The sequence below is a fragment of the Equus quagga genome, chromosome 1, assembly GCF_021613505.1.
Source record: "Equus quagga isolate Etosha38 chromosome 1, UCLA_HA_Equagga_1.0, whole genome shotgun sequence".
Taxonomy (NCBI): domain Eukaryota; kingdom Metazoa; phylum Chordata; class Mammalia; order Perissodactyla; family Equidae; genus Equus; species Equus quagga.
The window spans coordinates 31,074,443-31,097,197 of NC_060267.1; the positions used below are offsets into that span (position 1 = coordinate 31,074,443).

Genomic DNA, 22,755 nt, shown 5'->3' on the forward strand with positions numbered 1-22,755 from the left:
CATTATATGCATCAGCCTCCCCCCAACTTCCCGTAAAAACCTCCCCAAATAGACCATACAGCGTAGCCAGAAGAGTGCTAGCTATGCAGATACCCCTTTAAGACAGACACCCCGGGCATCCCTGCCTCCCAGTCAGAGGCCACCTCTGAAAATATTCTTCTATCAGTGTATCACCCATTTTCATCCAGAGAGTTACTGGGGTGGAGGCCATCCCATTCAAACAACCATTTTGAGGCTTTTTCCAACGGTAGGGCAAATCGTTTTAATGTCCCTTCTTAGTAAACATCAGCTTGTTTGCCCAAAAGGAGCTAAACACAGATATGAATCGTAGGTCTGTGTGCAGTTAGCACTGACTTTCCTTCCGACAGAGGACCTAGTGTTGGATCTCAGTACCTGTGGCATAGTAGATGCTCAGGAAATTATTTTCTGCTTTTCCCACTTCTATTATTCAGTGTATTGTTGATTTTTTGTTTGACTTTCTCCTTCATTTTTCTTTGTTCTCTTTTTAAAGGAGAGATTTAAGGAAGCTGAGGACATATACCAGGCTGGAATAAAGAACTGTCCAGACAGCTCAGATTTACACAACAACTATGGGGTTTTCTTAGTTGATACTGGTAAGCAAAATTAAAGAGAAGCTGTTCTGTTGAGATTAGATAATACTGTCTCTCCAGCAAAATTAGCAACAACCCGAAGGATGCCTCAGAAGTAAAATTCACTGGTCTGGGCAAGAAGCTCACACCGTTGACAGTCACATTGTACCTTGGGGTTGTCATTTCTTTAAATCTTCAAGCTCTGTTCAGTAAAATCTGCCCAGTGCTTATAATCATATCTCTAATGAAAACTCCCCAGGTGGCAGGAAGTAGTCTTAATGATTTAATGAGTAGCCGTCTTCTTTGAGTATCACTTACACAAGTTTGTAAATCTGTGATGATGAAATGTCCCTCTACAATGATGCGCACAACCTGCCTCTGATTCTAGTTACTGGCAAGAGGTAAATAATTTTCTTCAACTGATGAAAAAGCCTCTAGGATTGTTTCATGGTCCCTTACTTACTATACATTACAGAAACTGTATTATTATCATTGATGAAGTACTCTTAGATGACAGGTGCTATATAAAATGCACTTACTCCTTATTTAACGCAAAACTTTACTGGGCATGGATTCTGTTTGTCTTTTTGTGATTTGTGCCCCGTTTACTGTTGGCATGTTATGAATACTTATAAAGAATGAAAGAAATTTGAATTTAATGCAAAAGTACCACTTTGTTCTCAATGACTATTAGACTACCTGCCATGCAGTAAAATTCAATTTTAATTATTTTGCCAATATCAAATGCTGGAAAGGGTTTTATTTGCTATGATAGTTGAAGCTCCTCTGTTTTATAGAATGTAAGTTTATATTCTGATACACCTTATTTTTGCACGTAAAATTGTTTTATAGTGCCACCTGCTGGTTCATTAGCAACATAATAATAAATTAGGTATCATAAGATATAAAAACCAGAAGTAACCTCCTGTTGGCCTGGTTTAACCCTCTTTCCTCTACTCCAACACAATCCTACCCCAACCCCTACAACCCCAAAATCTCACTGACCACACTATATATCTTCTTACTAGTCTCTCTGTATTTCTTTTATACGTTGAGAATTCTCCCTATCCCCAGAGGCCTATACTTAGACCTGTACATACAGAATCTCTTTTGGCACCTCCTAGTCAAACTTGCATTCAGAGAAGGTGCGCTTCTTGAGAAGATGTCTGTGCAGGTGATGAACATTCCATTCCATTTAGAACTTCGGACCGTTCTTCAGTTCAGTCTCTTAGATAGAATTTCGCTAGGAAACTTCTTTGGGGAACCTTATCAGACTAGGGAGACTTGATTCTAGTTCTGCCCTTTACCGTCACTTGCCCTGTGATCTTTGTCAAGTTTCTTAACGTCGTTACACTCTAGTTTCTGTATCCGCAAAGTGGTAATTTTGTTTATTTTTTAATATCTCTTAAATCCCAAGAGATAGCTAAGTGGTATGACAGAGCAGCTAAATGGTATCAAAACATGTGAGGTCGTTTAATGAAAGTGTGTTAAAGCTCATAGTGCGTTGGTCAAATGCCAGGTGGCATTATTATTATTTTTTAAAGTCTCATTAAACAAATACCATTTAAATACAAATGTATGATTTAAGAAGAGATTTTTCAAGGTATAGCTGATACATGCTTGTTTAAAGCAGGGCTCAGTTACTATGTTGCAGGGTAGTAATGGAGACAAACCCTTAGAATTGCTTCAGGATAGTTTCCTTTCTATAACAGCCTATTCTATTTTTTTTTATAATGAGAAGCAACAATATCTTGTATAGATAACAATCACTGATAATCTCAAAATGTCATATTAGCTAGGGCAATGGCCAGAAAACATTTGACTAAAAGAATATACATAATAAAAGAAATAGGTCTTAGTTCTTATTGCATTTTTATTATTAATTTCCTTGGAAGTAGGAATGAATAGTGGAATGGTCCCAAGTTAGGCAGTGGTAAGGAGAAGAACCCAAAATGCAAGCTAATTTATAAACTGAATAATTGATGGTATGGTGCCATAAGGTGAATGATGTACATCAGAAGAGAAATTAAAGAGGTCATGTATTTTATGATTAAGGCATGTTCTGCTCTTACCAACCCACTACTGGTTGCAGGCTCTCCAGAGAAGGCAGTGGCCCATTACCAACAGGCCATCACACTTAGCCCAAGTCATCACGTGGCCATGGTGAACCTGGGGAGGCTCTACAGGTCGTTAGGGGACAACAGCGTGGCTGAAGAATGGTACAAACGGTAAAGTTCCTTTCCTTCACTTTAACCCCTCCAAAGACCTCTGCAGTGTCCCATCACGTTTTTAGTTTATGGGAATAGACATGTTCTCAGACTACTAGCAGATTTTGCCAAGGCAGACAATAGATTCTCATCTCCAAAGAAAACAGGGGCCGGCCCCGTGGCCGAGTGGTTAAGTTTGCACACTCCACTTCGGCAGCCCAGGGTTTGCCAGTTTGGATCCTGGGTGTGGACCTACACACCACTCATCAAGCCATGCCATGGTGGCATTCCACAAAGAAGAACTAGAATGACTCACAACTAGGATATGCAACTATGTACTGGGGCTTTGGGGAGAAAAATACAAAACAAAGAGAATAATGTAGCACTATAATTGGTATGCCAGTTAATGATTTTTTTGCCTGCTGGTTAGAATGTGGTGCTAAACCAAGGCTGGAATTTAATTCCCACTTTAGTTAGTCCATTGTTTTCTGAAGCTATGGACTGCAACCCAAACCACAGACAGCAATTTCAAAATGGATATAAATGAAAGACTGTACATCCATCAGGACAAGTCTATTGCCGTTAATGGAAAAGATCCTTGGGGCTCAGTTTCCATAGAGGTGGGCCACAAGAGACATTCTTATAGTCAGAGGGTGGCACCATGATCTTTTTGTTTTCAGCATTCTTCTTGGTATAAAAACAAAAACAATGGGGGCCGGCCCCGTGGCCAAGTAGTTAAGTTCCCGCGTTCCGCTGCAGGCGGCCCAGTGTTTCATTGGTTCGAATCCTGGGCGTGGACATGGCACTGCTCATCAAACCATGCTGAGGCGGCGTCCCACATGCCACAACTAGAAGGACCCACAACGAAGAATGTACAATTATGTACCGGGGGGAGCTTTGGGGAGAAAAAGGAAAAAATAAAATCTTTAAAAAAAAAAAAAAAGACCATGTTGGAGCAGAGTTCCAAACCATGGATAGTCATCCCTAAATCTAAATTTCGACCTTTGGAAATGTACCTCTTAGAAGAAAATTGTGACCTCCCCTTTCTTAAAACTCAGTGCCCTGCAGGTGGCACGCAAAGCTGAGATCCTATCACCTTTGGGAGCCCTGTATTACAACACTGGCCGGTACGAAGAGGCTCTGCAGATTTACCGGGAAGCTGCAGCCCTTCAGCCTTCTCAAAGGGAGCTCCGCCTGGCACTGGTGAGTGGAGGGACGAAAGAAAATGAGGCAATGCACCTCTGCACAGTGTGCAAAGTCGGGAGCTGTAGTCGGTGAGCCTCAAAACTGGAACTCGAACGCTATAATATATCCATTTTATGAATATTCGTATAACCAGTGTGAGAGCCATTCACCAAAGATGTAGATGCTAAAAATACTTTTAAGTTTTTGTTTTGAAATAATTTCCAACTTACAAAAATTGGCAGGTATATTAAATAACTTCTATATACCCTTTCACCCAGATTAATCAATTTTTAACATTTTGATGCATTTGTTTATCACCCTCCCAAGTATGTGTGTATGTGCATATTTGTATATATGTACATATTTGAGTGTGTATGTGTGCATATACATGTTATTAATGCATGTTATTTTTTTCCTGAGCCCTCTGAGAGATAGAGGTAATTCTCTTTATTTCTAAATATTTTGGCATATAGTTCCTAAGAACAAGGACATTTTCTAACATAACCACAGTATGGTGTTCCAATTAAGGAAAATTCATATCAACAATATGTTTTATTTCAATTTTTAGATCATCACTCTTCCTTTTTCTTAGATTCGCAGTAAATCAAATACGTTATGTTGTTATAAACACCGTATTCTGTCAAAACTGTAGGAAATAATTTCTCTTTTGCCATATTTGGTCAACTTTTTTTTAAAAGACACAAGTCATTTCACTGACCATCTTTGATATTCCCACCATTCACACATAAATGCGTGCACATACCTCAATAAAGAAACAAACAAGCGAAAATTCAAGTCTGTAAACTGTGCTAATTCAGCCCTCTCTGTGAGTCACAAATAGAGGCTGAACACTTTTGTCAGGCATGTTTCTGGAAGGCCTCCATTCAGGGATGCTTTAGTTGATAAGCTAATAACGAAGCATCTTCTAAGCCAAGGTCAGTGTGCTTTTGCAGGCTCAGGTTTTGGCCGTGATGGGTCAGACCAAAGAAGCTGAAAAGATGACCATCCACATTGTGTCTGAGGAGGCTGGCTGCCTTGAATGCTATCGCCTGCTGTCAGCAATTTACAGCAAGCAGGAGCTCCACGACAAGGTAGAGGGGACACTGTTGGGAGTTGTTTGCATTCACGGGTAGAAAATGAGGGGAGCCCAGATGCCTCTCCAGTCAGCACATTTACAAGACTGAGCAGTCTTGATGTCATCAGTTGGCATGTCCTATCTTACAGACGCTTTCACAGATATCCCTTGAACTCCTAAGATGTCCCCTTGAAATAGTATTTTCTTGGCTCATCCTTGCTCTGAAGATTTTATGTGGTATAAAGACTAACATTTGTATGCTTTATCATTTTCCATGTTCTTTCAAATATACTTTTTATAAAATCCTTAAAACAACCTGGTAAGGCAAGTCAGTGACCCTGTGTTGCAACTCTTACTGTTTATTTCCATTTTAAAAGTCATCTAACCAGTAAATTCATGAACTGACTCAACAAAATATTTACTGAATGCCTGCTATCTGCCAGATGCTGTGGTAGGCACCAGGATTAAAGGGATGTGAAAAAAATAAAAAATCATTGCCCTTGTCCTCATGGACTTTACCTTTGAAGAGGAGACAGAGGCTAAACAAGTAGTCACAAGACTAATGTAGAATTATAGCCATGCTCAGTGCTGTCCTAAAGAGTGGCATGGTCTCTAACGAGCATATAATCATGGGACCTGAGTGGTCTCGGGGGTTAGGTTCCCTGTAGAGTGATGTGAGGTGAGAGCTGAGTAATGAATAGGAGTTATTAGGCATAAGAGGACAGTGAAGAGCATTTCAGACAAGAAAAGTCACACACAAAGGCCCTGTGGCAACAGCAAATTGGCCTGTCTGAGGGATGGGCATGAGGGAGCAGGGAGCAGTGTGAGATGGCGGTTACAGAGGTTGCTGAGCACTAGACCTCAGGGCTTGCGGTCCGGTCCTTATCCTGGTTTTGTTCCGTATCTTGGAGGAAGCTTTGGAGTTTTAAGAAGAGCAATGTTGTGAGGTTTATGCTTTGAAGGGATCTCTGGCGGCAGGCGGTGGGGCAGTGGGTGATGGGAGCAGAGTGGGCACCAGGGAGCTAAGAGGAGGCTGTTGGAGTGGTCCAGATGGACACTTGGACAGGGCAAGACATCCAACCCCACATCTTATTTTCTTTCAGCTATATCACACGACCTCCCTGTGAAGTGATTAGGACATTTCAGTGTCACCAATATAAATGGGAAACTGGCGGTATAGGGAAATTATTTTGTCAGGGCTGCATTATTTCTCACTGAGAACCTCAGAGAGAATGAAGAATGTGTTTTGATTGTCAGTCACCAAGCTAGCTAATACGTAAGAACAAAAAGTGTGAATGTCACCATTTAGGTTAGTTTTTCTTTATCTAACGTAGTTTTTTCTATCTCAATTTCCCATTTGTGCAGGCTCTTGATGCTATAGACAAGGCTCTGCGGCTGAAACCAAAGGACCCAAAAGTTATATCTGAACTTTTTTTTACAAAAGGAAACCAACTAAGAGAGCAGAACCTTCTTGACAAAGCTTTTGAGGTATAAACACTTAATAAAATTATATTATTAAATTCATGGATTGAAATTAATATTCCCTCAATCTTTAATGAAGCATATATTGCACAGTAAAACCTAAGATCATTGGCATGTTTGTGGAGTGAATTTTCTCATTAACTGATGTAATGTTATAAGTTTATTCTTTATAATTGAGCCTCTGTTTTTGACTGTTCAGAGTCCTGCAATACCTCTGCATTATTTTTTGAATTATCATCTTTTTTTTAAAAAAAGGATTTTATTTTTCCTTTTTCTCCCCAAAGCCACCCCAGTACATAGTTGTGTATTTTTAGTTGTGGATCCTTCTAGTTCTGGCATGTGGGACGCCACCTCAGCATGGCCTGTTGAGTGGCACCAGGTCTGCGCCCAGGATTCGAACTGGTGAACCCCTGGGCTGCTGAAGCGGAGCACACACACTTAACCACTCTGCCTTGGGGCCAACCCCCTAAATTATCATCTTTATCTTAATCTTTGAAGCATTCCACACCTTGCCCTCAAACCAGCTTCTCTCTCTCTCTCTCTCTCTCTCTTGCTCTCGCTCTCGCTCTTTTTCTCTCTGTTTGCCCTCAATAATCCTTTATTCCAGCTGGACTAGTGCCTGAAGGCCTCTGGGCATTCCCACATGTCCTTGTTGTAATATCCTTCCCACCACGCCTCTTGACCCCCTGCAGAGTCCCCCATCCACTAACACACAGCCTGTGTCCTCCTCCCTCAGGAAGCCCCTGGACCATTTTTTCTCCCCTTGACCTTGGTTCCTCTGAACCCTTAAAACACTTACTGTTTCTACCAGGCATTAGAAAGTGTCATATGTTACATTTGTCAATGCAAATAACCAATAACCATTTATAAATAAGAGAGAGAAGGTGAGATTTACTTGAGCCGAGCTGAAGACTAGCCTGGGAAGGCAGTCTCCACCAAGGAGGAAAGCATTCTGGAGAAGCATGATTTCCAGTACAGTTTTATAGCTTTTTAGAACAAAGAACATACATCAAACATACCCAGGATATATATTCATCAAAGTTTCAAATAGATATTCAGTTACAGATTAGCAGGTCGACATGACCTGATGTCCGGGACAGGAAAACTTATCTTCCAGGAAGTACCGATACTGGCGTTACCCATACTGGCGTCCATACCATACTGGAGGGAAGGAAGTAAGCATCCTTATCTTCAGAGTGCATTCTTCTGCTTTGAGATGATGTTTGATGCATCCTTACCTGAATGGTTCAAGCAGGTGTACAGTGTGTTTGACAGGCCGTAAGTCAGGCTTCTTTAGTTCAGGCTGAATCAGGTTTAAACCAGAATAGCTACCCTGTTTACCTCAATATTGAAAATTTCTTATCACGTTGTATTGTTAGGTCTCTTTCTCTCTCCTCCTTCTCTTTCTGTCTCCCACGCCTCTGTGCATGTGCATGCATGCAGGTTAGCTCCCCAGTTAGAGTGGACTTTTCCATGTGGAAAGGGACTGCTTCCTTCTGTGTTCTAAAACAAAGCATGTTGCATCTTATGGATGTTCAGTATCTACAGCTTTGGAATACAATCGATACACAGTTTGAATCAAAAAGACATTTACAAACATAAATAGAATGTTACAGAAATACCATACGTTTTCCTTGTATCCAGTAAAGGCACAAGTTGGAATTAATGAAGGTATAAAATTACATTAAATCTATCATGGGAAAAGTAAATTTTCAAGTGATATAATTGTTTTTGAAACTAAACAGTGAGTGGTTTTTAAAAAATTATTGGAAAATACATGTAAGGATATTTGGAAAAACTAATTTGAATATGAACCCTTAAAACAGAAACAGTGGCGTATTTGAGGCAGAAATTGTGCATTTTTCTCTGCCTTGTGAACATTTTCAATACCATCATTCTTAGGTTATTTATAACTAGCATGACAGTTAGAATGATTAATTATTTAATTATGAATATTTATGTGGTTTCTATATCTCTATATACTGTATATAATATGCAATATATATTAATATATTACATATATATTATATTGAATATATATAATATTGTATTGAATATATATTATATATTATATGTAATATAATAATATATATTGTATTGAAAACAAAAGTATTCTCTAGTTGCTTGGCCAATGGATCAAATAATCATTGCAGAGTTGCTAGATTTATGAAGGGTAGGAGTAGAGCCATTGGCTAATAATAGAAGCAAAAAATGTGTTAGCATTTTTATGTATGATTCACATGTATTAAGTAATTTAATCTTCATAGTAATCATATAAGAAAGGCCTGGTCATTGTCTCCACTTTACAGTTGGATAAACTGAGGCTCAGAGGTTATGTAACTTGCTCAAGGTCACGTAGAGGGGAAGAGATGGAGCCAGGGTTTGAATCCAGGCTCTTGATTTCTATACTGCATCCCATCTCTGCTGATAAAAATTAATCCACGGGACACATCCTTCAAGTTTATTTTAGGAGCTTTTAAGAGGACAGTTGTTTTTTTTTTAAAGATTGGCCCTGAGCTGACATCTGTTGCCAATCTTCTTTTTTTTCCCTCCTTCTCCCCAAAGCCCTCCCAATACACAGTTTTATATCCTAGTTGTAGGTCCTTGTGGTTGTGGCATGTGGGATGCTGCCTCAGTGTGGCCTGATGAGCGGTGCCGTGTCTGTGCCCGGGATCTGAACCAGCGAAACCCTGGGCCACCAAAGTGGAGCTCTCAAACTTAACCACTCAGCCACGGGACCAGCTGCAAGAGTACAGTTTCTTAACATTTGCTTTTTTCTCCTAAAACTGAAGTAGAGAAGGGATGGACAGATTCTAGTTAATTTATGGATTCGTTCGGATGGATTCTTGCTAATGAAAATTGCAAGGAGCATTAAATTATACACACAGATACTTAGCTTTGTGTAACTGAAGGTGACACTCTTAGCCTTTAGTTCTGTCTAAGGTGATCACTCTTAAAATCAAGACTCAGTGGTGAGCATTCCTTTGATGCAAAACAACAGGCAAAATATTAAAAATATACCTCATGAGGGGGGTGGCCAAGTGGTTAAGTTCAGTGCTCCGCTTCAGCAGCCCAGGGTTTCACTGGTTCAGATCCTGGGTGTGGACGTGGCATTGCTCATCAGGCCATGCTGAGGCAGCGTCCCACATGCCACAACTAGAAGGACCCACAACTAAAAATATACAACTAGGTACTGGGGGGCCTTCGGGGAGAAAAAGGAAAAATAAAATCTTAAAAAAAAAATCCTCACGGATATTGCATTTAATGAGATACATGTTATTCAGACAAATAAAAGTGTTTGAAGGATCAGTAACTCTCTTCAAACATTTGAAGACCTTTTACATGGCAGAAGAAAAAGAAAGGTTTTCTAATGATTAAAACCATTCCCTAGGGAAATAAATGTCCTTGAAGAAGTCAGGATCATCCTGCCACTGTGAGAGCTCAAGCACAGGCTGAATAACCAGAGTAGATGTTGTGAGAGGGGTTACTGCCCAAGGGTTAAGCTCTTTAGGGAACTACTCTAAGATTCTGGGATTATGAAAAAATTTTCTTACAAACTCCATTTATGGTGAAAAGGGCCGAAAAGCACCATTTTCATGCAGGTCAAAGCCAGCGGGAAATGATGCACTATAATAGAAATCTCCTGGATTCCCTGCGGGCGTCTTCAGTCTCTTTAAGTCCAGAGGTTGGCTCTGCAGGGAAATTACACATTTTACTTTCCTCCGCTTTAGAATCAGAGCCTTTGAAACATAATGGAAGTAAACGGGACACCTGTGAACCAGAAGTGGCTGTTCATTTTATTAACCATTTAAATTTTCACATATAAAGAAAGCGGTTTCCACAATCCTCTAACGTTAAAGGTGGGTTCTCATTTCACAACCTGAAGATATTTCTTGTATATTTAGAGCTATAAAGCAGCTGTGGAACTAAATCCAGATCAAGCGCAGGCCTGGATGAACATGGGTGGAATCCAACACATCAAGGTAGGAAGATAATCCAGTTCCCTGTGAACTGGGATTTCCCGTTGTGTTTTCTCTCTCTCTCTTTCTTCTCTCTTATAAGATTGAGAAACTATAGTGAATTTCCTCTTTGAATTATTTGAATACGGAACACATAGGTGTTTCAAAGTGAAATGAGCACAATTTATGTTCTTGTATTATCTAGATATTGAATGTCATGAAGCCTTTTTTTTTTTTTTTTTTGAGGAAGATTAGCCCTGAGCTAACTGCTGCTAATCCTCCTCTTTTTGCTGAGGAAGACTGGCCCTGAGCTAACATCCGTGCCCATCTTCCTCTACTTTATACGTGGGACACCTACCACAGTATGGTGTGCCAAATGGTGCCATGTCCGCACCCGGGATCCGAACTGGCAAACCCCGGGCTGCCAAAGCGGAAGATGCGAACTTAACTGCTGTGCCACCGGGCCGGCCCCTTTTAAATAAATCTTTATAAGTTAGATTCCATGATTTTATTTATCATAAAAAAATCATGTGTACTTAAGTGAAGTATCATGATAGAGCAGATGAAATCTGCTTATGTGAACTTATTGGAGTTTGGTCTAGCTTATCCTCCTGCAGCTTAACTCACTATCAAGATAAAGTGTTACTTTAAATATTAATTCACTATTTCTTTTTCCTAATATATCTTTTACTCCCTAATCTTTTACTGAAAAACAAAGTTGGTTGTTTGTGTTTGTTCGTTTGTTTGTTTTTCCCAAAAGAAAAAGCTTCCTCTGGGTAGATCGTTGAAAATGACCCTTGGGGGGATTATTGTCTACAGCTAATAGATTCAAAGATTCATGGTCATTCATTCATTCATCCATTCATTTGACAAGCATTTGTAGAGAGCATCCTGTGTGCCAGGTACTCTTCTAAGCACTGGGAATACAGAAATGAATAAATGAGACAAATATTTCTGTGCTAATTAACATTCCAGTAGGAGGAGACAGGCAATCAATAAATAAACATACACATGCATGTATACACACATAAAATATATCAGATGGTGATAAGTGCTATGGGGAAAAAAGAAAAGAAAGAGAGAGTACCAGGAGATTAGGGCACAAATTTTAAATTAAGGTGGTTAAGGAAAGTCTTAGTTAAAAAGTGGTGTTTGAGCAGAGACCTGAAGGGAACGAGCCATATGGCAAAATAGGGAAAGAGCATGTGCAAAGATCCTGAGGTACGAGTGTGCCTGCTATCTTTGAAGAATAGGAAGGAAGCAGTTGAGAGGAAATAGTAGAAGCTGGGGTCAGAGAGGTCACAGGGCCAGAGCATGCAGGGCCTTGAAGGGGATTGTAAGGTCTTTGGCTTTTATGCTGAATGAGTTGGGGTCCTTGGAGGACTTTGAGCAGAGAAATGCCATGGTCTGATATGTTTTTAAAGGGTCACTAACTTACTTGGAGGCTTTTATCAGTCTTAACCCTCATAAATGGCAAGATAGTAATTAGAATTTCAACAAGGCCTAATGGGGTTTACTATTAAGTGGAAACCGATCACTCTCAGAAACACAACAAAAAAAAGGTGAGCCAATGAGTTACTCCACGACCATTAGCCTTGTTCTAATAGAGGAACACAGATGGCAGATCCAAGCATGACATTTCTCAGAGCTGAGTAACCCGAGCTCTGATCTCAGTGATGTTCTAGGGTGTCCAGCAACATCCAGTTGGGAAACATAGAATGAACTTACCTTTAAAATAGTAACAAAATTTTAAATATTTAAATAGTTACATTTTCAAGTAATACACTCCGTATGTTTTTGGATGGAGAGCACCTGCATTTAAAGCAATGGGGTCAACTGCTAATTAGAAAAAGGATAATAAATACACTCAAGAGTGTCCAAAAAGTCTGGAAATACAAAGAAAATGGTACATTTATTGAACTCTTTCAGTTAACAAGTGAACCCATTGCTTTAAATTTAGAATAACTTCCCCTGAAAAGATGTCCAGAGATTGAAGAAGGATCTATTAAGTGTATTATTTTAGAATGTAATGAACACGCTGATTAAAAATTAGTTCATCCTGTTTTTCATCTTTGTGGACATCATGTATTAGGTTGAACAATGAAACTGCCATGTTGATAGTTTAAAAATGGTCTAATATCAGTGAATTCATGTAATGCAGTCCAATATAAATATATGGAGCAGGCACATGGCTTGGTTGTGGTCATCTTGATGGCACCATTAAGATGCAGGATTATCATTAGGAGACCTTCAAAAACAATCATTAACTTTCTGTCTTTTGCCTCACTGGGTAGTGTGTGCCTCAGGCAGTGTTTTCCCATTCGTGGGCCTCACTCTTTGCCTGAGCCTGCGGGCAGCTTAGTAGGGACCCTGGGCTGTGGTAAGGGGAGAGTTGGAATAAGGCTTTGCAAGGTGACACAAAGAGAAGGCAGTTGTCTCTTGTTCGTACCACTTGGTAATAAACAATGTTTTTTATATAGGATGAAATGGATGGGCCAAAAAAGCTATAATACCTTGTTTCTAATCAAAGAATTGCATCAACTGGGCCATTCCGCAAAGTACTGTTTTCAATACTGCCTTATGACATTAATGCATTTTCTAGAATGGCACTATCTGATAGAGATGATGGAAATGTTCTATGTCTGCACTACCCAAGGCAGTAGCCGCTAGCCACCCTCATGTGGCTATTGAGCACTTGAAATGTGGTTGGTGCAACTGTGCAACTGAATTCTTAATTAATCATAATTAATTTAAATAGTCACATGTGACTAGTGGCTATCATAGTAGAAAGCATATTTCTAGAAATTGGATAATTCAGATTCCCTAACTAGCATCTAGGAATTGCAGACATTGAATTAAGGGATATAACTTAAAAAAAAATAAGGCTTCCTGTTTAATCAAGAAAAGAGCAATTTGAGGGAGAGAAAAAAAAACTCTATGATTAGATTTTGTTTGAAAGGACAGAGAAAGCTGGTGATCAGAAAAGGAGATACCAAGGCCTAAATTCAGAGAAACCTCTTGGAAGAATAATTTCAGAATCAACTATAATAGAAACATATTTTGAAAGCACTCTAACAGCCGCAAATGTTCATTTGTCTGCATGGATGTGCTAAGCTTAATAAACATCAGAGGACACTTGGAAGATAAATGCTTGCATTGAAAAAAACCATAATAATTTAACATAGCAAATCTGAGTTCTCACTCCTTCAGAATTCTGTTTAGCCCCTTCTCAGAATCAGTGTTAATAATCAGAAATATTTTCATTTGTACACATGCCAGAGCCTGGATTCCCAAAGTACAATTCCCTGTTCTGTTTCTACTCTCCTTTTCAGCAATGTGACCAGTGAATACTATAGGAAATAGGCAGTGTTTACCTAGAGCCTGAATAGTCATTTCATAATAACAATAATCATAGTCTCAGACTGAGAGCTCACTATGTGTCAAGCAGCATCTAAGTTCTTGACACGTATTAACTCACTTGGAAGATAGTTAAGCATTCAGTAAATATTAGTCGCTATTGCTACATAATACTTTCACTCCAAGAGATACTATTTTAAATTGTGATGGAAATTTGGAAGATAGTTAAGCATTCAGTAAATATTAGTCGCTATTGCTACATAATACTTTCACTCCAAGAGATACTATTTTAAATTGTGGTGGAAATTTAGACAGTAACCGGTTTCATCCACATAAGAATAAAGGAGAAAATAAAGAGCAAATTCGTATTTTGGGGGATGGAGAGATCTCTAACGATCTTAGTTCTGAGACTTGGCAGGACACAGATCTGAGAAAGGGTAGACCAAATAAGGAAGGTAACTATTATTTAGCAGCAGAAAAAGGGCTGGGAAAAGTTAATAATTGTGACTAGCTTGCCAAGGACCATATGGGGCCAGGCACATGTGGTTGCCAGTTAGGGAGGCATTGAACAAACCAGATTGGGGCCAAAAGTGGGTAGAGACAGGTGCCTTTGGCAGGTCAGAAGTGACATACCTTCCCTCCTGCTTTAAGAATATCCAGCAGGTCACACAACTTGAGTATGGGATAAATTTGACTCCATATTCTTACCAGTTTTTTCCATTTTATAAAAACTTACATTTGCATTAAAGCCTATATTAGGCAAAAGTTGGTTTTATGTTTTAAGTTGAAGATTAGAATAACTCCTACCCTCTAAGTAGATATGGTGGATTCCTAAACTATTTACTTTTTGATCATTACTCTTACAGGTTCAAAAGCATTTCTTACACAAAAACACACACACACGCCTCTCTTTCTCTCTCTCTTTCCCTCTGTCTCTTTCTCTCACTCTCTCTCTCAATAGGAACTTATAGTGCCATGGCTCCATTTGATTACAGAGTAGTGCTAACCTTATGAGAAGACTCTGAAATGATAGCTGCATACCCTGCATTAGCAGAATTGAAAATCTGTTTTTCTGCCATTTACCCTTATGATATAACTCTTATCCTTCACATTCTCCAGCTGGTCTGGTACTTAAAACAAATGGATTCTCCAAAAGCACCAACAGATAAGGGTAAAGTTACACATGCAGACAGGGTTTCCTTAGGAGACCATTGATATGAAACTGGATGAGAAGGTCTGTTTCTTAGTTTCCTCCTTCTCCAACAGAATGTTCTGATGGTTCAGAATAGAATTATTCTCTTTCTTTTTCTCAACAGGGAAACTATGTGTCTGCAAGAGCTTATTATGAGAGAGCCTTACAGCTGGTTCCAGACAGCAAACTGCTGCAGGAAAATCTCGCCAAATTGGATCGCCTCGAAAAACGATTGCAAGAAATTCGAGACAAGGATCATACGTAGCGGCACTTGCCTCTGTCTCGAAGGACAAGTGCTGGTGCCTCTGGAAGAGGAAGAAGTAATGGAGGCCTTGCTCTCACAGCCAGTGAAGCTTTCCTGTCACTCCCAGTTGAGGGTGGCACGTTGGCAGACACCTGCTGGGAGCCCTGTGCTGTGGGACTGGCGTTTACATGAAAAAAGACAAAAAGAGCGAGCAAGGGCAGGGAGGTCTGAGCTGGAGGAAAACAACAAAGACACGTTTCACAGATTTTTATTTGCTTTAACTCCAGATTTCCCTTCATGTATTTCTCTGCTTTTGCAATCTGGAGATCTGATTCGACTTCTTAGTTTAGACTTTTATGTCCCAGAAATATAGAAGCTTGAAATGCTAGGAAGAGCATCTCTTCTTGATGAGATGAGATATTTCAAAGAAAATCAATCCTCTGAGATAAGCCATTTGGGAAACTGGACCAAGAGGTGGCTCATTTAATTCTCCAGAACCAGAAATGAGTATCTAGTGGTTTTTGTAGAACCTTCTGGAATATATGGAGAAAAGGAGGCTGATCTCATATCCCCCTAAGGACATTGCTGGAGCTCTAGTGAGGAGTAAATTAAATTCCTCTCTGATGCAAGCTTTGCCCATTGCCTAATATATCAAAAAAGAAGCTTTTGAATTGTGTACGGATAGTCCTATCTCTAGGGGAACATCACGGATCTTGGTACCCCTAATTCTTTATGGAGATTTAAAAATTATTTTAATTTTATTACGAGTATTGCTAGAGTAGTGGTTCTGCTCTAAGATTTTAAAAGTGCTTTTAAAGTCATAAATGTTTCTGCCTCCAAATATATTGTTATTTTGGTGGAGAAAAAATAGTATATTCTACATGAGAAATATTAAAGATATTAACTGAGAGAAATGTTCTGCTTTGTTATCTTAACATTCAGACATCATGAGATTTATTATTTTTTTTGGAAAATATATTTAACCATTGAGGAATATTTACAATATATCACAGAAATTTTCGTAGACTCTAACTAGATGGAAGGAGAGCTCTATTGATTGTCTCCCTAGGCTTAATGAGAATTCTGTGCTTAGAACGTGAGTGATAGACACCCAGAATTCTTGGTTCTCTATTTGTAATTTTGGAGATTTCATGGGGAATGCTCAACAAATCCAGGAAAAAGTCTAACTTCATAATTTCAAAAAAATATATATTTATATTTAAAAGATAAGGCAAAATTGAACTTACGATTTGACATTTGTTTTTTAGTGTTATTTATTTCATAACTTATAAAATACTTAATATATGTATACACACAGGTTTTTCTTTGTACATAGTTAATACAGCTTTCAAAACTGATCATTCAAAAATTATAAATCTAAATTACAAAGTTCTTAAGTTTTAACATCCCCTCCAAAAAATTATATGGACTATTTGCTTGCTGAAGTTAAAGAAATTAGGGATGAGCCTTCAGTGTTTGGGTGGTAATATATTTTTGGGTGGTAATATATTTTGGTAGATATTTTGAAATTTCAACACCTGATTCTAATTTGGTCATCATCATAAAATTAAAAAAACAAAAACAAAACAGTCTGGGCAGTGCTGTTCATGGTGCTGAGCCAAGTATCACAGAGATGGGGTAGGTTGAAGGCACACATATTCCACATGTTCAGGCCAGGGCAGAGTAAAACGTCTTCTGCCTCTTTTCAACTCAGTATCAGGAAACACTGCCCCTATATTGTTGTTGTGGTTGTTGTTGTTGTTGTCCAGGTAAATATATATAAAAGGAAGAAAAACTTCTTTGGAAAGAGATGATTCGAGGAATATTTTAAATGCAAAGGATTACAGATTTTGCATTAGCATACATCCCTGTGTGTGCATCAACAATCCAATAATGTATATATTACGAATGATCTTCTAGTAGTCTTTTAAGGTTATATATCATAAATTTATTCAAAATTTTATTTAAAATATTTTTCTTCCCCAAATTATACTTCTGTAGTCCTAAAGCCAAGAAATATACTACGGTGTTGATTGTAAAATAACCGTCCCAACCCCAAACTGAATAATATGAAGCTCTACCTAAAAACAATACCTAAGACTTTAATCACAAGTTTTTAGAATAATCTATAACCAAAACTCACCCTTAGAAAGTTAATGGAAAAGACTGAGCCCCAAATTTTGAAAACCACGTATACCCTACTTGAAGCGCTGCTAAAGGAATGGGAGTACATTTGTTAGAATAATTGAAATGACAATTACAGCCTGAAAATTTCTGAGAGAAAAGGGTCACATGGCCTTCAGGAGACTTTTTCTGCCTTCCTTTGGGTGCTTGCCCTCCTCCCACCCCTTGCCTGTCTGTGATTCCTTCCCTCCTTCCATTCCTCTCTCTCTCTCTCTCTCTCTCACTGTCTCATTCTGTCTGCCCACACTGGCATCTCTTTGAACATTAAAAGTAACCACTGTTCCATCAGATGTTTTTCCTGAGTTAATACTACTTCACTGAGCTGTGGCCAATGAAATAGTTTCCATAGTTGAAATGGTGCCTATACAAAAATAAACCACATATTATTTTTTCAAAAATATTAAGTGTATTTTGTAACTATTTTTATTTGGTCCTTGTAACATGAAATCATATGTGGATTTCATCGTTATCAAAATAAAAATGGAGTGCCCTGGCTAATCATGGAGATGCATCGGGGTTGCCCTTAATGAAAGCATGCTTGGCATGTGAGTTGAAAGCCCCTTCCTGAGATGACATTGCAGAGCCAGCTTCATTGATATGCAGGCTGTGTTGTCCCTCAGGGTCCTGCACGCACAAGCACCTTAGGCTTGGTTGAATACTCTGGTTAAATTTCTTGATAATTTTTGAACAAGGGGTCCCACAATTTCATTTTGCACTGGGTTCTCAAATATGTAGTGGCTCCTGGGTGGAAGGGAACACTGCTAAGGACAAGACAGGAGGTGCTTCATTCTGCCTGAACACTTGATCCAGTGGTCAGAGTTTCATTTGTGACTGTGTTTCTCTGAGCAGCATTTGCTGTTTCTTCTCAGCTACATTTAGAGTTTCTCGTGTACATATCTCCCCCCTCCTCCTGCCAATCTGTCTAACCTGTCCTTCAGTCATACCTAGGACCAGTTCTCCTTGCCTTCAAAATAAGTGGCAATCCTTTAACTTGTCCTTTGACATAGGAGCCATGAGAATGGCTTTACAAGCTTATTTCAACCTTAAGAATTATTCAGGATTTTTTAAATGATGCAGATGTTTTCAATCTGTTCGCGGTATTCATGAAACATGGCTCAGTGATATAACATAGGTGAACTAAACCAAAGATTCACATACCTTGGAGGAAAAGAAATTTATTTTAGGGAGTCCTCAGAGATATCCTTTTGAGTTTGTTTCTTTTGAAGCCTATCACAAAGAGGATTGGCAGCACTTTAATCCAACCCGCTAGCGTGCTTCACAGCCCCAGCATAGGATTCTGACGTTCGTAACAGGTGGTGCTTCTGTGATGCAGGGTCTTGTAGCAGTTGTGCAAATGCTTCTGTACAACTGCTTTTCAACAAGACTAAATGAGAAAATCCAAACCATTGTGCACAAACCAACCTACAAACACTGTAATCTGGAGGGGAATAGAAAGCAAATGTGCGGTTTCTTACTGTCTTTATGAAGCATTCCAGGCCTCTCAGATTGAAGAGCCCCATTCTGCTGACAGTTGAGATCTAGTCCTTCACACCGAGGGGCTCTCCTCTCTGGCTGGACTCTAGGGCCACCTGGGGACCTTTGGAAATCCCTGGACACTGACTGCCCGTGTTATGATTCTCATATGCAGCTAGACTAGAGAGCCACCGCAGGCTAACGACTTTAATGGGAGTTTATGACTCTCACAAAAGAGCTCTTTATACTCTTTCACAATTTTTACTTTTAAATCTAGACTATAATGAGCCAAAGAGTTCTAAAGAATGATTTATGGTACAATTGGTTGGTTGAGACTGTCATTCCAACAAACAAATCATTGACAAACAGGTGGGTTGGGTGGGCTGGCGCACTTGTAGCAACTGGATTATAATTTAACCTTATAATTCTAGAATTCTTGGATCTCAGATGGAGAGGAATCGCCTTGCCATTCACATGTACCAGATGAGGTGCTCAGTATATAAAACTCATATTTTTTTATGACTCATAGAAGGTGTCCATGACATAGTTTATGCTCAGACCTCTGTCTCTCTTTGGGTCACACACATGTCACCTTTTGTTAATTATTTCTTAATTGTACTCATTAAAATCAGTTTTGGGGGAAAAAAACACTTGATCTGATTTGTGGTGGATTTGCACCTTAGATTAATAAATCTATAGGATATTAGTAACAACGTTCAAAGCAGACATAGTTGTAGGTGGTTGGTTTGTTTTTAATTTTTTTCCTGGTTTTCAAATCACATTTACTTTGATTAAATTATAGGTTGGTATCTCCCAATAATAGCAAAACAACTGTCTGAATGACATCTTTCAACTTTTTAAAAGAGCAGATACCTTTCAAATCTTGCATTTAGGCTGCAACTATGACAAAAGCTTACAATGCCAAAAATATATATATAGGGAAATATTATAACTTTTTCTTATTATTATTGAAGTTTTTGATGTAAAAGAAAAACATGTTGAACAATTCTTCCAAAAATAGCCCTTCCTCATTATTTTTGTTTTTAGTAGCCATGCAACTTAAAGAGAAGAAATAAAATAACTGTGTTGGAAGGCACGGTTTAATAGCAGTAAAATAAAATAGCACAACAAAATCAGTGATATTCATATTTGTCAATTGGTTCATATAAAAATGTCCCATTTTTATCACCAAGGATTCCTTCAATTAAAACCTTTAGGGTATACATCTCATAAAACCAGCATCCATCACAGTAGACAGTCGTTGTTAATTTGTGAGTTTAGATCACCATTTATGCCAGACTGGAAAGAGATGTCCATATCCAGAAATCCAAGAGTTTCTTCCCAGTTTCCGTGGTGCACATGGTGTATATGTGTGGAAGTTTCCAATGTGGATAATGTCCTTTCGGGGTCGTCTTGCTGGTCCATAACGGGCGGTGCACCAGTCCGAGAATCATGAGATCTGGGTTCTAGTTCTGTCTCTGCCACCCAGGAGCCACCTCACTTTAGGCAAGTTACCAAATGTCTCAGTTCTATTTATTACCCTTTAAAGGCCTGGTTAGTTCTATGGAACCATTAAGCTCTCTGAGTTTCCTGAATCCAGATTCAAAGCCCTCTGCACCTAAAGACATAACTAAGTGTTGCCCTTTGTTTTAGAAATTCTTAAAAGATAATCACCACCACAAAACACATACTCAACCCTAAAAGGGACAGAACTGCCCAAGTGGTTTAACCTGGCAGAGGTACCTATTCATTTTGCTGCCTGTACATATAAAAATTAATGATTTTGTTATGTTTGCAGGGGAAAAAAGATTTTAAAAAATTTTCTCCTAAGGAATGAAAATACCTGTAGAAGCCATGGCTTGCTTTTATAATGTGGAAGTCATTTGACTTGCTGTAACTCACACCAATCCCGCCTTTTGTCAGGGGAAATGACTTGCATCATGTTCTTTGTTCATAACGCTTTTATTTCCTCCTTTGATCAGTTGTATATAAATGTACATTTTTGTTACTTTTGCTGTGCCAGTTAGAAATAGATCCCATAAAGTATTTCTCCCATTTAAGTCTGATTATGTATACTTTGCCTTGTCTTTCCAAAATAAAATTTATGTAAATGTCTATTTTATATAAAATACGATGAAAATAATGTCTTGTTTCAATCTCTCAAGTGCTCCATGATTAGTACCCATTGAAATCCACATCACCAGGAGGTGTCTGCTTTAAAAATAAAAAAGACCATCTGCCTTCCTTCATTGCATTGTTCTGTGTTCTTCTCATCTGCTCTCATCTCATACTCCACAATGACTATTTGAGTCCTTACCCAGTCCAGATTTCCTCCCTCATCTTGCTAAGTAGATGCCTTCACCTCTTTGTTCATGGGGTAAATACAGGGTAGGAAACAGGTGCTGTCTCAGTGTCCTGCACTTCATCTGCGAACTTACTGCACCCAATTCTTCCCCCTCTCTTATTGTTGAAGGAGACCCCCCTACACTCTGTATTTTGCCTCTTGTAGAACTTCATTCCATTCCATAACCTCTTTTTCATCTTTAACTTCTTCCTTTTGCTGGGTCTTGTCAATTCTCTTCTATTTTAGAACACATATGCAAGTAACCACTATCAAAACCATTTGAAAAAAGTCCTTTATTTCTTTTCATCTCTAGCTGTTGCCACATCTCTTTCTGTCCTTCGCAGCCAGACTCTGAATGAATTGTCTTCACCCCTTCTTTCTACCCACATCCTTCACATTCCCTCTGCATCACAGTGCTGACCCTCCCAGCAAAACGTATTCAAATGAAACTGCAGTTTCTAAGGTCACCAGTAATCCCTTTAGTGCTGAATCTTAAGCCTTGTGGGCCTTTAGAAAGGGTTCTAGAGTTTAGAACAGTGGTTTAGCTGGGATGGAAACAAATTTATTTTTTACACAAAACATTACTTGCCCATAATTTGCTCATTGCTTGTGGGTTAGTCACCTAACAGTCCTAATTCTACAATTGTTTTTAGAGTTGGGGTTTCCATCAAGAGTCTTCTAATAGCCTCCAATAGCAGATCATTATTATCCTGTCCTAATGAAGATGTGTTCAAATTAAAGGCAGATTTCCCGTGCATCAGAGCTCCAGTCTAGGGTAGTCCAGCCCAGCCTGCCCCTCCCTGCTATCCTTCCCTTTTCTAAAGTTGTTTTTTTTTTTTTTTTTTTTAAAGATTTTATTTTTTCCTTTTTCTCCCCAAAGCCCCCCGGTACATAGTTGTGTATTCTTCGTTGTGGGTTCTTCTAGTTGTGGCATGTGGGACGCTGCCTCAGCGTGGTCTGACGAGCAGTGCCATGTCCGCGCCCAGGATTCGAACCAACGAAACACTGGGCTGCCTGCAGCAGAGCGCGCGAACTTAACCACTCGGCCACGGGGCCAGCCCCTAAAGTTGTTTTTTTTAAATAAGAGAATACCTCCATTTGGACACTTCAGCATCACCACAAACTTAACTTGTGGTTAAACCATCACCTTACTAGCAAATTTAAGTCTAAAACTACCTACCTGGCTCTTGGGTATGTATGTAATTTATATTGAATGGCTCTCTTGCTATTTAATGGAAAGGCATTATTTTGTTAGGCCTGTAAGGGACCAATCGTCTGTAGAAGACAAGGTCTCACTTGAGGCTGCAAGTGTTGAACTCTGGAAACAAAGGGAGCTGTGCTGCAACAGGAAATGAGACAGTGCTCAACCCCCCTGGAGACTTCTAGCTGGGAGACAAACCACTGAAGATCCTGCAAAGTTCTGTGCAGCACATGCAGAAGAGTGCAAGGGGACTGGCTCTGTG

The 22,755-nt window shown here is 39.1% G+C and overlaps 1 protein-coding gene across 2 annotated transcripts in view; it reads left to right on the plus strand.

Annotated features, from left to right (window-relative positions):
* TMTC1 (transmembrane O-mannosyltransferase targeting cadherins 1) overlaps positions 1-21,197 on the plus strand; it is a 261,498-nt gene extending 240,301 nt beyond the window's left edge. For both annotated transcript variants that reach the window (XM_046679163.1, XM_046679172.1), the window contains 7 exons: positions 512-614; positions 2,683-2,818; positions 3,856-4,000; positions 4,936-5,073; positions 6,423-6,545; positions 10,445-10,522; positions 15,172-21,197. In XM_046679163.1, the coding sequence (XP_046535119.1) occupies positions 512-614; positions 2,683-2,818; positions 3,856-4,000; positions 4,936-5,073; positions 6,423-6,545; positions 10,445-10,522; positions 15,172-15,312 (864 nt within the window). In that variant the 3' untranslated portion in view covers positions 15,313-21,197. The remainder of the gene's footprint in view (positions 1-511; positions 615-2,682; positions 2,819-3,855; positions 4,001-4,935; positions 5,074-6,422; positions 6,546-10,444; positions 10,523-15,171) is intronic.
* Positions 21,198-22,755: the final 1,558 nt, after the last annotated feature.